The 13,784-nt window shown below is 54.2% G+C and overlaps 4 protein-coding genes across 4 annotated transcripts; 3 read left to right on the plus strand and 1 right to left on the minus strand.

Annotated features, from left to right (window-relative positions):
• Positions 1 to 1,850: 1,850 nt before the first annotated feature.
• On the plus strand, positions 1,851 to 2,971 carry CH63R_04043 (Lipase; the record flags this gene model as incomplete). The annotated part of the gene is made up of 3 exons (XM_018299018.1): positions 1,851 to 1,950; positions 1,999 to 2,164; positions 2,209 to 2,971. 3 exons carry the CDS (start codon positions 1,851 to 1,853, stop codon positions 2,969 to 2,971), a joined length of 1,029 nt encoding a protein of 342 aa, XP_018160264.1.
• A 972-nt stretch (positions 2,972 to 3,943) lies between these two features.
• CH63R_04044 (SNF2 family domain-containing protein) lies at positions 3,944 to 6,863 on the minus strand (the record flags this gene model as incomplete). Its single annotated transcript, XM_018299019.1, has 2 exons — positions 3,944 to 4,172; positions 4,222 to 6,863. 2 exons carry the CDS (start codon positions 6,861 to 6,863, stop codon positions 3,944 to 3,946), a joined length of 2,871 nt encoding a protein of 956 aa, XP_018160265.1.
• A 1,028-nt stretch (positions 6,864 to 7,891) lies between these two features.
• CH63R_04045 (DNA repair protein) lies at positions 7,892 to 10,007 on the plus strand (the record flags this gene model as incomplete). The annotated part of the gene is made up of 3 exons (XM_018299020.1): positions 7,892 to 8,112; positions 8,167 to 8,194; positions 8,253 to 10,007. 3 exons carry the CDS (start codon positions 7,892 to 7,894, stop codon positions 10,005 to 10,007), a joined length of 2,004 nt encoding a protein of 667 aa, XP_018160266.1.
• Positions 10,008 to 10,793: 786 nt separating this feature from the next.
• CH63R_04046 (Palmitoyltransferase) lies at positions 10,794 to 12,464 on the plus strand (the record flags this gene model as incomplete). Its single annotated transcript, XM_018299021.1, has 2 exons — positions 10,794 to 10,977; positions 11,050 to 12,464. 2 exons carry the CDS (start codon positions 10,794 to 10,796, stop codon positions 12,462 to 12,464), a joined length of 1,599 nt encoding a protein of 532 aa, XP_018160267.1.
• Between the last annotated feature and the right edge of the window lie 1,320 nt (positions 12,465 to 13,784).

The raw sequence follows: 13,784 nt of genomic DNA on the forward strand, positions 1-13,784 counted from the left end.
TGACCCCCGCGCGTTACCCCAATGTGTTCGGTCATCGGGAGCCGTAGGAAAAGAAGAGACGATAGGTGGAGGGAGGGGGAGAGGGAGGAGAGCAGAAGAGAGGTGGAAAAGACGGCATGGACACGGGATTGCGGAGGCAGCGGGCGGCACCTATGGCTGCAGAAACTACAGGATTACGGAAGTACCTTAGGAGAAGATGCAGCATGACATACAGGTAACACACCGACTGCCTCTTGGCAAGGTGCTACCTAGGTGACTAAGTCGGATAAGGTAGGTAGCAAGAGCCTAATTGCTCCTCTAACATCCTTTCCGTACCTCTCAATTGCCTTGGGCTGCATCTCCCACGCATCTTCCCGTCTCCAATCACACCCTTATGCCTGCCTCAAGTTCCTCCTCATTGTTGAACGGAACACACTTGGCAACTCGTCATCTTTTGCCGAAACCTTTTTTTGCCCGGCCGATCTCCTTACTCGAATCGGTGAAGTCAAGTTGGCAAGCCCGCCCGCCCGTTACCCGCGTGATGATGCCTTCGACCGGTTGGTTCTCCACCACGCGGGGAAAGTCGAGTGTGTCTTTGATGTCCAGTCTTCCAACTGGTACTTATGACGGGAACATCCGACCCTCGACCGGCACAAGGCCGTCTACCGCAACATTTTGTTGAGCTCTTCAGCGGGCCTTGTCCAGGGACCTCATCAGGGGCAGATCGAACTGACTCCAATAAACGACTCGGCCCTCGGACAGCGCAATCGACCACCACTTCGCGTGGACTAGAGCCAGCCAACCAGCTTCATCACCAGCTTCTACACTACTCCATATACAGTACACTACCCATTTGGACGCTATTGTTTCGACAGAGCCCAACAGAAGTGGAATCTGCCTAGCAGCACCCTTGCTCAATGCCGCCCAGGAACCACTAGTCAATCGAAGCCGTTCAATGAGCGGCAAGCCCACTATGGAGATGCTTGGCTCACGTGGCGCCTAATGACACCCCGGAATCACAGACCCATTGGACAAAGGACACAACGTTGGCAACCAAACCTCATTGCTTGTCTTGTTCTTGCGCCCAGGCAATGGGCGGACCGCATGGGCGCTTCTCTGTGACCGTCAAGGTTGATGAACGATGGTCCATCACGCCAACACCGACTCTGTATATCCTGATTGGTCCGACGCAAGGCGACGGGTTTTTCCTTGGTGTCTTGAGGGTGTCATCCATACCGTACGGTATATGCCATGTCTGTCTTGACCGGGCCAAATCAAGATTTAGATCACACATCCTCCTCCGTATGACAAGGCCACCCAATGGCTGTGGCTGTCTATCCCGCATTGTCGACCCTGGTTGATTCACCTCTTGCCCTTGGCCCTTGCAGATGGAACCGCCGCTTCCAATGACATGCCTATCTCTTTCGTTCGCGGCTGAAGCTTCTAGTGTCGATTTCCATCGCTCCGTACCTGGCAAGATGGCTCTTGCATGCGGAGAAACTGCCAGAAGCGACAAGGCCCGGTGAATTGTTTGCTCTAGCGCGAGACTGTCACCCCCCGGCATGCATAGCTCCAGTCTTTACTCTGCATTTCTACTGGCCCCCATCTCCCGGTACATGCTTGAGCTCGAGCTCGAGCTCGAGATGGGTGAACGGCAGGCTCTCACCGCTGCCCCTTACAGTCCGTCCAGGGCCACGACTCGGCGGCGGCCCACTGCTCATGTACCCTGCTGCCGTCTTCGCAATGTATAAGACGACGCGGCTGCGCGAGGACGATACCGTAGACCTGTCTATTCCTCACTTTGCTGTGCCCTACGACCGAGTCCTCGAGTTCCCTCTTTGTTGTCTTGCCCTGTCTCGCCCGCCGTCATCATGTTGGTCAAGCTGTCTCTTCTCCCTCTGCTGTCCGCCGCTGTTTCGGCGTCTCCTCTTCTGGATGCCAGGGCCCCGGTGGCCGCACTTGACGAGAGAGGTAAGCATACAGATCAGACTTGACCGGATAACTGGCTGACCTGTGTAGCTGTGACGGTGTCTGCCGCCGATCTGTCCAACTTCGAGTACTATGTGCAGATGGTGGCAGCAACCTCCTGCAACAGCGAGGCTGCTGTCGGTGCCTCCATCACCTGCAGTGCGGACTCCTGCCCCGATGTCGAGGCCAACGGCGCTAAGATCGTCGGCACTTTCTCGTGAGCATCAACCGCCACAGTGCTTCGGTCCATTGCTAATACAGAGTTAGCGGCCTTGTGTCTGGCCTCCAAGGCTACGTTGCCACAGACCCTGTGAAGAAGAACATCGTCATTGCCATCCGTGGCTCCAACAACGTCCGCAACTGGATCACTAACATCCTCTTCGCCTTCGACGACTGCGACTTTGTCGACGACTGCAAGGTCCATACTGGCTTCGCCAACGCCTGGAACGAGGTCAAGAACTCCCTCTTGACCTATGTCAAGTCGGCCAAGGCCGCCAACCCCAATTACACCATCATCGCGACTGGACACTCCCTCGGTGGTGCTGTTGCCACCATCGCCGCTGCTGACCTCCGCCGCGACGGTTACGCCGTCGACCTTTACACGTACGGCAGCCCCCGTGTTGGCAACGATGCTTTTGTCAACTTCGTCACCGTCCAAGCCGGCGCCGAGTATCGCATCACCCACGTAGACGATCCCGTTCCCCGTCTGCCTCCCATCCTCTTTGGCTACCGTCATACCAGTCCCGAGTACTGGCTGTCCACCGGTAGCGCCACCACCATCGACTATGAAATCTCCGACATCAAGGTCTGCGAGGGCGATGCCAGCACAAAGTGCAACGGCGGCACCTTTGGACTCAACGTCGACGCCCACAAGTACTACTTCCGCAGAACCGGTGCCTGCAGCACGGACGGCTTCGAGTTCCGCCAGAGGGAGGAGGAGATCTCGGATGAGGACCTTGCCGCCCGTCTCACGGCCTGGGCCGAACAGGACATTGAGATCTCCAAAAGTCTGGGACAGGCTTAGACAACAAGATACACGATGCATTGTACATACAGGAGGCAAACATATTATGACCATGTTATGAAGGCAGAAGCGGGCCTCTGGAGTTTTTGGAAAGAGAGCATCAATATGATTATACCACGACAGGACCGCGGGAACCCTATACGTGCCACGCGTCTTTGTTGGCCGAGAGAGACCAGAATAATCACGTACGTAATTATATAGTACATAATTTACACCGATATCCGACGTTCACCTCAACTGGTCCATCTTCTACGACCAACATCTGTCTTTTACATCCAACGGCGGCAGTGGATCCCCTATCGATGCGTGATCAAGAATGGATATCTGGTGTCTTACAAATCTGCACCTCCACCCCGGGCATATTTCGGGTCCGGCGACCGGGCAGCTGACTCGCAGCCAGGCCGCGCGGTCCTAATTGAGTGAGCGGGCGGGACTGGATCTATGAAGGGCAGCTGATGAATGTTACGTTCCATGTTCCACGTTCCGAAAATGGCATGGCCCATGTTCCGTCTTCATTGAAGGTGACAACATGATTAGGACAAGCTTTCCTTTACTGAGCCGATTGGGATCACCTGAGACTGCGGGCCGTGACATCAAGCTAGTAGTCAACACAGGCAGGCGAGGTGCGCAGTGACTGGCCGTCCAATGGATCACTCACGTTGCAGCCAAACGGACGATAACATCAGTTGACAACTAGTCATTGAGCAAGCGACAGCGAGCTAGCGAGTGCCGACTTTGCCCCAAAAGTCATAGGTCTATTAGCGATCATACTCATACATCAAAAAGTGGTCGTTCGCGAGCGGGGCCTCAATTGCCGCCGCAATGAAGGGAGGAGGGTATTAAAAGAGCACGGTGCACGCCCAACTCCATGAAGAGTTGACCCGAAGCCCCCATACGTATCCTTTCCTGTTCCCAATGCCACCGATAAATCATAAACCCAGACGCGATAAAAAGTGTCGCTGGCTAACAAGGTCAAGATCCACGGAAGAGAAACTGCATATCCTCTGGGCTCAGTGACTCCATGGCCTTATCGTCAGCGTTGACAGTGGAGTTAATCATGCTGGTCTTCTTCTCCTGGATCAGCACCATGCGGCTTTCGACCGAGTCCTCGATGCAGAGACGGGTGATAGTGCAAGGGCGTGTCTGGCCGATGCGGTGGCATCGGTCAGCCGACTGCCACTCGGCCGCGGGGTTCCACCAGCTGTGATGTATGTTAGCCTTGGTCAGAATGTGAGGCACGGACGACTTACGGGTCAACGATGAAGACGCGCGACGCCTCCGTGAGGTTCAGGGCAACACCGCCAGCCTTGAGAGATACGAGAAAGCACTCGCAGTCAATCTTGGTCATAAAGTGGTTGATGGACGCTTGACGTTGCGCAGGGTTCATGCTACCGTCCAGCATAACAGTGGTGATACCAGCACGGCGGAGACGCCACTCGATGAGTTGAAGCATGGACGAGAACTGCGAGAAGATGATAGACTTGTGGGACGCGTTGTCGGAGCGAAGCTTGTGGAGCTCGTGGACGAGAAGCTCAATCTTGGACGACGAAGTCCAATCCTCCATCTTAATTCGATTGATAATCGATGACTTCTTGACATCAGCCTCGTTCTGCTCGATCTCGGGTTGCTCCAAGTCGATGGCCAGGAGGATGTGGCACTGGGGACAGTCGGGTTGATCGTTGGCCGCGAGCCACGTTCTAGCACAGGCGCGGCAGAAGTCGTGCTTGCAACGGCTCCTGATGCAATCCTCGGCGACTTCGTCGCATAGGTTGCACATGAGCGTGTTCTGGCCGCCTTCGCCATTCTTCCGGAGGATCAGATCAGGATGATCGGCAACCTGGCGCATCTGCATAATGAGACCAAAGATGTTGGCGTAATTGTTGAGCAACACACCCTGAGCGACGTAGGTGTCGAACTTGCGCTGCCCGTTCGTCATGATGCTGTTCGCAAAGTCGTTCTCCACCTCACCAAAGAATTGACGATCGACATAGATCTCCTTGACTGGAAGCTCCATGGAATCAGTGTGATCCTTCTTCAGGCGGCGAAACATGATGCGGTCGGTCATCGTACGGAGCTTCCGGAAGGCATCTGCACCTTCTCCGCGGTTGCCCCACTTCTGAATCGGAATGAGTAGTTCCTGGTTGAACACGGAAGTATGCTGCATGCCGATATGATGGCAACGACGGCATCTGTGATCCTCGTCGAGGTCCCAGTCCAAAGTAGAGCAGGGGCACTGCTTGCAGAAGTACGAAGCGAAGGGCTTGACCTGAAGGAAGCGGATCAAAGAGAAGAACTCGCCAATGCGGTTCTGGAGCGGTGTGCCAGTCAAGCACCATCTGAAGGTTGTCTTGAGGGCGAAGCAGGCCTTTGCCGTCATGGTGGTCCTGGTCTTGATGCAGTGAGCCTCATCGAGAATGATGCGATGGAAGTCGATCTGGTGGATCAGACTCTTCTCCTTGTAGATGCCGTCCTTGCGAGCGAAGCCCTTTTCCTGTTTGCGGTACATCGACTCCAGACTGTTGTAGGACATCATAATGACATCGAATTTCTTCAGCTCCTTAAGGCTTACGTTCTTTGCCTTGGACAGGGAACCGTGGTAGACGAATGTCTTGAGCGTGCCGTCAGTGTAGGAGGCAATCTCGGACTGCCACTGCATCAAGGCGACGGGAGGGACCAGGACTAGAGATGGCTTCTTGCAGGGGAAATCCGACATTATCAGAGACACCGCCTGAATGGTCTTGCCAAGGCCCATCTCATCGCCGAGGAGGCCGCCTTTGTAGTCGGACTGCTCCATGGCAATCATCCACGCAACGCCTGCAAGCTGGAAAGGCTTGAGCTGGCGCGAGATTTGCTTGGGCTGGGCGATATTCTCCGGTCGCAGAGGCGGCAAAGCCTCAAGCTCCTGCCACATGGTCAGAAGCTCAGGGTGCTGCTGTTCCAGTCTGTCACGCTCGAGCTGACCTCGCCGCCTAGAGCCACGTTGAAGGGCGCGTCGACCACGGGACTGCCTACGTACGGCGTTCTGAAGACGCCCATCACTATCGGACGCGGTCGAGGCGGCCGCAGCGGCTGAAGCGTCGTCAGTGACATTGGTGACGTAGCTCGAAAGGCTTGAAAGATCATCATCTTGGCCTTCCAGAATGTCTTCCTCCTCCCTCTGCCTTTGTCCGTCCCGCCTTGACGGACCTGATGTCGCAGGCGGCTGTGCTGAGGAGGAAGCCGTGGATCTGGTCTCTCTAACAGGATTCTTGCCCTTGCTCGTCGACGTCTTGGGGTTGTCGTCAAAGTCGTAGTCCGAATCGTCTTTCTCTGACGACAGGTCAAAGTCATCATCCTCGTCCATAGAACCCACCAGTTCATCCTCGTCGTCAGAGGCAAAAGACAAGTCCTTCTGCTTCTTTGTGGGTGGCTGCGCAAAAGAGATGTTCTTCTTCTTGACAAGCCTGCTACGGCCTTGACCGCTGGGTTTGGTTCGAGCAGCAAAGGACATGTCTTCCGACATATCGTCTTCACTATCTGTGGCGAGGGCTTTGGCAGAAGTCACGCTGCGTCGGCCTTGTTGAGAAGCGGTTGGGGCATTGACTTCGTCCATATCGTACTCCTCTTCCTGGAGGCGTCTGGCAAGGTCGGCATCTGAAAGTCGAGCAGTTTTGGAACCTCTGCGATTCTCCTCCTTTTGCAGACGGCGAGCGACACTGGCATCGCGATCATTGTCGGAGTACTCTTCGTCGTCATCGTCATCGCCGTCTCCATTGTCGGATCGTTTGCGCTTGATGGGCGCCATGGAGTACTGGCTGCGACGCAGAGCACGCTCACTCCGGAGACCAGCAGCAGTGGGGAGCTGGATCTCAATCCTGGAGGCCGACTTGCGGGGAGCAGGCGTAGCAGCCATTTTGATTTTATGGGCAGTTCAGTGGTTGTTGAATGAGAGAGAATCCCTTGAGCTGCCCAAAAGCCGATTGAGCCCTCACGTTATGAGTGCAAGTAGTTGTAGGCAGAAGGGTCTATGGCCGTATTTAAACCGCTTTTGGAAGCTTCGCCACGCAGCCACATCCGGGCCCACACTGTCAAAGTAGGTAGGTACTTAGGTATTTCCCCTAAAGGCACAAGAAAATTTTTGTTGCTAGCAGCCCCTGCATATTTATTAGCAGTTAAAGTAGAAGCTAAAATGGCAGGAGTGCACTTTGCCTTAAGAATGACTTCTTTGCTGATGAGTCAACATGTTAGTTGGGGGCTCATCAAGGCCAAGCGCAGTGGCGGCTCCTTCCCATCTGATGCAGCCTGCCCCACGCCTTCCCGTTACTTGTTAGATCCACATCAATTAAACCCCTGGCAAACACTAGCGTCATCTCCCTTTCACACGGTGTGTTTTCACCACAGCACTTCTCTCAAGCTGTGATTACTGCTAGATGAGCGATCACTAGCACAGTGTTTCTAGCTCAAGTAGGCAGCTCCTGCTTTAGGTAGGGAAAGGTACATTCTTCCTACCTCCTCCCTTCAGCCTTTATTGCCTCTTAACATTTTGCCCTCAAGCAATAACACATCGCAACCTGCGCAAAAGTCGGAAGCCTACTTTGATCTGCCATTGATGAAGGTGTCAGCTTTATCCCTCTTATTTCTTTCCTAGGCACTAAGGCTTGTAGAAGCCAACCTGATTCCATAACATTATTGATCTTGGGATTGGTCAACTTATCATCTACCTGTTCACCATCCAGCCACTTGGTCAGTACACCGGCTGGCTCATTTGCCACCACCAGCCGATGCGAATTTTATCAACTTGCGCAATACTAACTTTTTTCCTTCTCAGGCAAACTGTTGAGCTTGCAACTCCTAAAGTGAGAGAGTGCTGGTAGAGGCCTGTCACGCAAGATCCCAGAAGACAAGGTTCATCAAAAGCAGACTTCAGCAACTCACTCCAACATGACACGCTTAACTCGCCAGCGAGCTCAGGCTGAGAACCAGAACCAGAACCAGAACCAGAACCAGAACCAGAACCAGGACCAGGACCAGGACCAGGACCAGGACCAGGACCAGGACCAGGTACAGCCTGCCCAGCAAGACCAAGCTCTTCAGCAAGACCAAGTTGCTCCGCAGGATCAAGCCCAAGGCACTAATCGTCGCCTCCGCCACATCTCTGGGCCGTGAGTATATGAAACCCAACAGCGCTTCTGCGACTTGTGGCTGACATGATCTAGACAATCGGCTTTGACTGACTACCTTGCCGTAAGCTCCCTACAAGAGCCACATTCACCATTGTCAAACACTGATCAATCCTTCACAGACCAACAACATCTCTGCAAGCCGGATCCGTCTTGAAGCTGACCGGCGCCGCGCTGCTGCTGCTAGAAGCCGCCAAGCCCAGGATGGCCGTGATGACGAAGAAGAGGAAGCTGGTCCCTCGACGGGGTCCACTGGGGCCACCGATGCCCCTGACAGCGGCCGCAACGAAACTGAAGCAGAGAGAAAGAAACGTGTGAAGAAGGAGCAGCAGGCTCTAGCCAAGATCAAGGCATCCAAGCTCTTCCTCAAACGGAAGCGCTACATGAGAGATGCCGAGGCAGAAGACGACTACGCCCGTCTCTTACTCAGCGAGAGATTGGAGCCAGTTCCGGGCCAGATGGATAACTGCGCCATTTGCAAGAAGCGCTTCACCGTCACGGCCTACTCGCTTAGTGGACCAGAAGGCGGCCTTCTCTGCGCCCAGTGCAGCAAAGACCAGGCTGCAAAGAAGGGGAAGGACGCAAAAAGGCCTCGCAAGTCTGCGAGTGGCCAGGGTAGCCGTCGCAAGGTTCAGAGTAACATCCTCGATGGCACGTACCAGACTGGTGCCAAGAATTTGACGACGCTTTGCATCGAGACACTGGCGAAGAATGTCGACCTTGCCGACAGTCTGGGCGATCTGCCGGACAAGGTTGTGGACAAGATTGCTCGCCTCTTTTCCAAGCGTCGATTGCTCAGCCCGGAGACTCTGCCCCTTTTCGTGCAACCCTCGACGACGACGGTGAAAATCTACGACGGCGCCAAGCTGGGCTCCAATGACTTTCGGGGCATATTCCAGACGACCAGAAACCTTCAACACTTTAAGGCCCGCAATGCCATTCAGTTCAAGGACGACGTCCTCTTATACTTGACGGGCCGCGACTTCAGGCTTCTGTCTTTCAACATTCATGGCGCCAACTTGCTCAGCGATTCTACGTGGACTCTGTTTTTTAAGGCCCAAGGTGCCGACCTAGAAGCCATCCAGGTCTACTACACGGACAGGCACTTTGGCGACGAAATGCTCGCTCTGCTTCCGCTTAAGTGTCCCAGGCTGAAGCGTCTCAAAGTCTACCACAATCAGAAGGTGACGAACGACGGAGTCAAGGCAATTGGCAATATCAAGACTTTGACGCATCTCGGTCTTCATCTGCAGCACGACATCAGTCCCAAGAGCTTGTCCCACATGATCCGCGGTGCAGGCCAGGGTTTGGAGACGCTGTCTCTGAGAAAGATGCCGAAGGCCAATGACGAGGTCTTAACGGCCATCAAGAACACCTGCCGGTCCCTCCGAAAGTTTCGCATCACCGACAGCGAGAACATGACTGACGAAGGCTTTGTCGACTTGTTCACCGACTGGGCCAACCCTGCGATCGACACGATTGACCTTCAGAAGTGCCGTCACCTTGAGTCTACTAATCCTCGTGACAACCCTGACGGAGTCGGTCTCTGCTCGGACGGGTTCCGTGCCCTCATGAAGCATTCGGGCGGCAAGCTCAGGGACCTCAACATTCACGCGTGTCGCCACATCAAGCGCGATGCCTTCGAGGACGTCTTCAACAAAGACGATCAGTACCCTCATCTTTCCAAGCTCGAGATCAGCTTTATTGAAGATGTCGACGACTTTGTCCTTGGACGCATCTTCCGAAGTTGCCCCAACATTCGCGAGATCAACGTCTTCGGTTGCATGAAGGTCAAGGATGTCAAAGTGCCCAGAGGCAAGGTAGTGGTTGGAGTCCCCAACGCCATCGGTATGGTAATTGAAGGTCGAGAGGACTAGAGACAGAGTCGTACGTCCTTAGACTGGAAGTACGAATGATGGGTGGGTACGAGAAAATGGCTGGGCATCAGTTCTTCCACATTCAGGCCCTGCTTTTTTTTTCTTTCTCTTCTTAACCTTGCCTTCTACCTATACTTGAGGTCGTCCCGTCTATACCGGCAGACGTTGGGTCGGATAAACCATTGAGAACGGGATTGATAGCCGTAATAGCCTGACTTGCTTATCGAGGGAAGGGAATGTACAATGCTTTTTGCAGCAATGGGGAAGTTACCATTCGGACGAGATCGAGCGAAAGGGGAAATTTTACAAACACAAATAGACATCGACTGATCCGGTTACTACTTGGTTGCGTTCTGCCTGATGTTGTTTCTTGTGAACATCCCTCTCCCCATGTCCAAAGTGGTGCGGAGCAAACGGTCTACAATCCCGGATTGGTGTCCACTATATTCGTACCTCACCTTAACGCGGAATACGCACGGGAGGTTGGCCAAAACACCGCCACAACCTATGCAGACAGAGTGGAGTCGGCCCAGCTTAGCTCAGCCTCAACTCCCTGCGTAAGCCAGTCTACCTACCTACCTGCAGGTCGCGCTCTTCACCGCGGACCCAAGCCTACCTTACCGACAGGGCAGGCTGTCCTTCCCCCTTGACTATCTATCTACCTTACCTCACCTATCCAAATCGTGGACCCTTTTTCGTCCACGACCAGCATTCTCCCGTCCCATACCGCCATGAACCATTTCTCTTCCTAGCTCTTTCCCTCTCTTCCTCTATGTGAGTGAATGGATGGATCTTGCTCGTCCACAATCGCCCCCCGAAAACATGTCTCGTCGCTGGGCGCGAAAGGTTGAGCGTTGCTGCTGCACCTTCGCAACCTACATCCCTCTAGTCTTCGTCTATGGCTTGACCACTTGGGCCGTCTGGGTGGATGTCACCATAGGTTCTGCGCCCTCAAAAGCCTCTTGGCTCGGTAAGGAACATCTGTCGCCCCAGTAATGTCACTGTACTCAGTTCCCCCTTTTAGCTGACGATGTCCTTGCAGGCTCCGCGTCGTCCTTCGGTGCCCTCCTCCTCTACGGCCTGCTCAACTGGTCTTACACCACCGCTGTATTCACGAGCCCAGGGAGCACAACCAACGACAATGGCTACAGCACACTACCGACCGAGGCGCCTCCCGCCGCCACCTCCTTCACCGTCAAGTCAAACGGCGAGTTACGATTCTGCAAGAAGTGCCAGGCTAGGAAACCGGACCGCGCCCATCACTGTTCGACCTGCCGTCGCTGCGTACTGAAGATGGACCACCACTGCCCTTGGCTGGCGACCTGCATCGGCCTCAAGAATCACAAGGCCTTTCTGCTGTTCCTGATTTACACAACACTCTTCTGCTTCTACAGCTTCTTCGTCGCTGGCAGCTGGGTCTACATGGAGGTCATCAACAACACGGCGTACGTCGAGACGCTGATGCCCATCAATTATGTGATCCTCAGCGTCATTGCCGGAATCATCGGCATTGTCGTCGGTGCCTTCACTGGATGGCACATTCTGCTCGCGAGCCGTGGCCAGACGACGATCGAGTGTCTGGAAAAGACGCGGTATCTGTCGCCGCTGAAAAAGCAAATGCAGCATCAATTCGTTGCCCAGCACAGTGGCGAGGGCATCCCCCTACCTGCATATGGGCAGCAGCTTTTAGACATGCATGCGAATGCCCTCCCAGGCATCACACGACCAGAGGAGGGCGAGGAATACCGGAGTCAAACCGGCGGCTCGAGGCCGATGCACGCCTCTTACGAAGAGATGGAACGCGATCGCGCAAAGAAGCGTTACGAAGAGTACCTCGATGAGCAGGACTCTGAGAAGCTCCCAAACGCTTTCGACCTCGGCGCAAAACGCAACCTCCTGCACCTCTTCGGCCCCAAGCCCATGTTGTGGTTTGTCCCCGTTTGCAATACCACTGGCGACGGCTGGTCATGGGAGCCCAGTCCCAAGTGGATCATGGCTCGCGAGCGACTTGCCAGAGAGCGCGAGGAACAGCGCGCCCGCGAGATCAACGCTGGCTGGGGAACCGAGGAGCCCCCGACCTTCATGCGCGACGTACCTACGAAGCCAGACGGGGCGGGCCGTCACTACCTCACCTCACCACCCCCCAACGCCAACGGCGCGCGTAAAATGCCCTCAAAGGCCGATCGGGTGCTGGGACGCGACCCCAACCTGTATGCAGACGGATTTCAGGAGTCAATGCCGATGCGGAAACTCAGCCCGCGTGGCCACGCACTAGAGGATGACCTTGAGGACAGCGACCTTGACATGGACGGCCCCGCGGCGGCGGAGCACCGAGCTTTAAACCTTGTCACTAACGGCGGTTGGGGACGCAGCGGCGCCAGTGGAGTGTTGAGGAAACACAGTCCGACGTCGCCGTCGTTTAGGGACCAACCGGAAAACGATGACGACGTGGATTGATACAGATATACTTAAAATGGAGGCAGCGCGCACGACACGATGTGTTTAGAAAGGGATATTCAGAAGCATAATCTTGTGAGCAGGGTTTAAACCAAAGGGAATAGGGCATGGCTGCGGCGTCGATTTGGAGTGTATACGTATTTCACGCATATTTTTCTTAACAATTGTCGAAAGGAACTTCGAACACGGAAGGATTAGAGCATCCGAGATGTGTATTTGGACGTTTGTTCCATTTGAAAATGGTGTCGGGGCGCTGAGTTTTTAGTTAAGGTCATCTTTTACCGAGTCAAATCCTTGGAAGATAGGTCGGTAGCATCTGTCTGCCAGTCTTGAATACTAGTCCCGCCTTTCGACCCGTTGCAGAGGCCGCTTATCACTATTCTGGTTAAGGTGAAATGCAAAACACACTGTTAAGCTATGAGTCGATGCTGCACTCAAGGATTCGCTGTGTCTCGACCGTCATGGGGTAGCCGAACACGCTTCAAGTGACAACGCTTTTCGGCACGAGGACTACGTAAACATGGTAGTGATTCCCAAACCTCCTCCCAATGGCATTCAGACTTCTTAATTTCAAGAGCCACGGCACCTACACCCGTGACGCCATGGTCAGCTGAGTTCGGATGTCATAGGGCCATCCAGGATCTTGGCGGTGAAAATATCTGGTGGGTTTCACTCCGTTTCCTTCCCTGCCTCTTGTTCGACGTCAACTTCTGTGTATCCGAATATTCAAACAGACGCCTGTATCAATATCAGGAACAAATGATGGGCAGCCTCGATAAGTTGGTGATGAGTTCTGGCACCTGACCGCAGTACGTTGACGAACCCTATTTTGTCAAGATTCACGAGCGAGAGATATCAGCCATTCCCCGGTTTCTGACGGACACTCTGTAATTCTGTCCCCATAGTTGTGCTCGTTGATAGCGATGAAGGGTATACTATGGTGACAATGTGGCTGTTGACTTCGGCGGCAATCTCTGGGCTGATGATTCTCAGCACCCACCCCCTCACCATGGAAGCATTCTCCTGCCGTTCCTTCTGCCACTTTTCGACTGCTCGGAATTAATTAGAGATAAAATCAAAGACAAGTGAATACGGGTTGCACGACGATGCCTTGGCTCGGGACTATAGTTGCTTGGGAAACAGGGGGCAGGCTCAAGATGATTCTCTGTCTGGCGAAAGACTGTAAAGTCAACCGCTCTGAGCTGAAGCCAAGACCCTAGGGGGCCGATTGTGCTTGGGTCTACCAACCTTTGCACTGTTGCTTTACCTTTGCCTTGTGATATGCTTGAATGTGCCTCAGCTGTGCCGTGTGACTAATGA

This window comes from Colletotrichum higginsianum, chromosome 3 (genome assembly GCF_001672515.1).
Source record: "Colletotrichum higginsianum IMI 349063 chromosome 3, whole genome shotgun sequence".
Classification (NCBI taxonomy): domain Eukaryota; kingdom Fungi; phylum Ascomycota; class Sordariomycetes; order Glomerellales; family Glomerellaceae; genus Colletotrichum; species Colletotrichum higginsianum.